Source organism: Galeopterus variegatus, unplaced genomic scaffold (genome assembly GCF_000696425.1).
Source record: "Galeopterus variegatus unplaced genomic scaffold, G_variegatus-3.0.2 Scaffold2014, whole genome shotgun sequence".
NCBI lineage: Eukaryota > Metazoa > Chordata > Mammalia > Dermoptera > Cynocephalidae > Galeopterus > Galeopterus variegatus.
Window position 1 is genome coordinate 5,191 of NW_007728125.1, and position 2,521 is coordinate 7,711.

The window sequence follows — 2,521 nt, forward strand, 5'->3', positions numbered from 1 at the left end:
ATATAGTGAAAAGATAAGTCATAGACTAGCATAAGATATTTGCAAGACCATTTGCAAGAACTAACAAAATATCAGCATATAATACATATTTTAAAACTCCTAAAATCAAAAATAAAAAAGGATAAACAATCAAAACGAAAGTAGGTAAAATGTATAAACATCTAAAATTCAGAGAAAAGGAAAACTGAATACCTAATACAAAATTGAAAAAGATGCTCCATCAGCAGGGAAATTAAAAACACAACAACATACTACTTCATACCTCTCAGAATAACAAATTGAAAAGTCTAAAAACCCTAACTTGGTGAAAATGTGGAATAACAGAATATTCCATGTACTGTTGGTGGGAGTGTAAAGTGGCAGAAACACTTCAGAAAGAAACTGAAAAATACGTAGAAAAGGTTAAGAAGCTCATATCATATGAGCTAGCAATGCTACTCTATGCATATACTCTAGATAACTCTTGCAAATGTGCACAAGAAGTATAAAAATATTCATTGCATTGCTGTTTGTAATAAGAACCTTGAAATAAACTAAATGTGCACCAGAATGGATAAATCAGTGGAACATTCATAAATGAAATACTACCCAGCAGTTAAAAAAAACCAACAACCTAGAACTACTAGAGGCAGCATAGGGATTAGGAGCAAGGACTCAGAAGCCAAACTGCCCAATCTGAATCCCTCCCCTATAACTCACTAGCTGTTTGATCCTGGGCAAGTTATTCAATCTCTATGCGTTAGTGCCCCCATTTATAAAATTGCTGTAATAGTACCTACTTTATAAACTTGTAAGAATCCTTTATTAGCATCATATTACTTAATATATGTAAAGCTTCCAGAACAGAGCTTGGTATTACATATATTTACTATTATTATTATCTAGCAATGCAGATTAATTTTGGAAGTTGAGATTAAACATTTATTAATTAGATATATTCATTTATTTGTTCCATAAATATTTATTGAGCTCTTACTACATGTGAGGCATCTTCTACAAGGATTTGGAACACATCAAATGAATAAAACAGAGTCCCTGGCCTTATGGAACTTGCATTCTAGTGAGAGAAAACAGTAAATAAATTAATAAATACATACACACACGCACACTAATTAGGTGGTGATAAGTGCTATAGGGAAAAATCAGGTAGCATGACAGGGATTGTGAATGCAGGGTATGGGGGCTAACTAATGCATTTGGGGCAATCAGGTAAAAGCCTCTTTGAAAAGAAGATAGTTGACTCTAGTACAGAAGAAAGTGAGGTACAAACCATCTGGATACCCTGGCCAAGAGCAATACATAAAAGAGCAAATACTAAATTTTTAATAAAACAGACAAAATTACTTTGCTAGTAAAAACATGAAATTTATGTCATGTTTAAATTGTATCATTAAAATTATACCATGTTTAAAATATTTTCAAATAACCCACTTTTACAACATACTTTATGAGAGATTATTTCTCAAATGCTATCTAAATTCTTATTTGAAATTTTAAGTTTAATGTAAATTATTATAAAAATTATTAAGAAAAGGCTTACCAGGTTCAATAAATCCAGCAAGGCAAGTAAACATGCCTGGGGGAAATCTTTTCTGCCTGCCTAACAGACATTTGGTCCCATCTGGATGAATAACTTGCATGATTACCACTGGATCTGTTAAAATCAGATATATAAATGACAGGAAAAATAATTTAGATTCATCATGAAAAGTCACTGTCTGGTAGGATGATATAAAGATGTATCTCTTGTAGGAACAAGACTCGTGTGTGGTTATAAGAGATTGCTTCTTTCTGCCCGACATAGCTGATGACAGAATATCTCAGGGAAATTGCATGGAATACTGTCAGTAAGTTAAAGGAAGACCATTTTTGCCCCCTTCTTCCAATCTGATCAGCAACCTCTATACTTATGGTATATTAGGCATATTCTTATTTTTTTAATGGGAAAAAAGTTTGAGTAGGTAATACATGGGCATGAGGAAAATTTAAATATTACCACAGTAAATACAGTGAATTATCCCTTCCTTTCCATCTTAATCCTTAACAAAATGTTTTTAAAAGCTAATGTGGCTCCACAATTAGGTTTGTTTACGTCATTAAAAAATAAAACTTAAATCACAGTTCATCTCTCTAGAAGTCACTAATCCAGCAAATTCTTGTCACTACATCACAACTGAGAACTAGGAATTAAATATAAAAAGCTCCTGAGCAACAAAAACAGATGTCACTAAGCCATGCATTTTGGAGTCTGGAAACATCCTCAGGTACAGCTACTTCTATCAATTCTTTTTTCACACAGTTCTAAAGGGCTAGGTTATCTGATTCCCAAACATACAGCAGACTCAAAGCAGCAATAAGAAGGAGAAAGGTACAGACAGTAGCAGTAATGAGAATCTAGCCCCAGCTGTATTGCTTTGGTGATGCCTCAATCAGGCACTAAATTATTGGGGCTTTTTTACTTTTCACTAAGGGGAGCCAGATTGGTGGGCTTTTGAAATCATGTATCTCTACACATCAAATT

At 33.3% G+C, this 2,521-nt stretch overlaps 1 protein-coding gene across 1 annotated transcript in view; it reads right to left on the reverse strand.

Annotated features, from left to right (window-relative positions):
* NUDT12 (nudix (nucleoside diphosphate linked moiety X)-type motif 12) overlaps positions 1 to 2,521 on the reverse strand; it is a 12,427-nt gene that overhangs the window by 1,697 nt on the left and 8,209 nt on the right. The window contains exon 5 of the mRNA XM_008580085.1: positions 1,541 to 1,654. Within this exon, the coding sequence (XP_008578307.1) occupies positions 1,541 to 1,654 (114 nt within the window). The remainder of the gene's footprint in view (positions 1 to 1,540; positions 1,655 to 2,521) is intronic.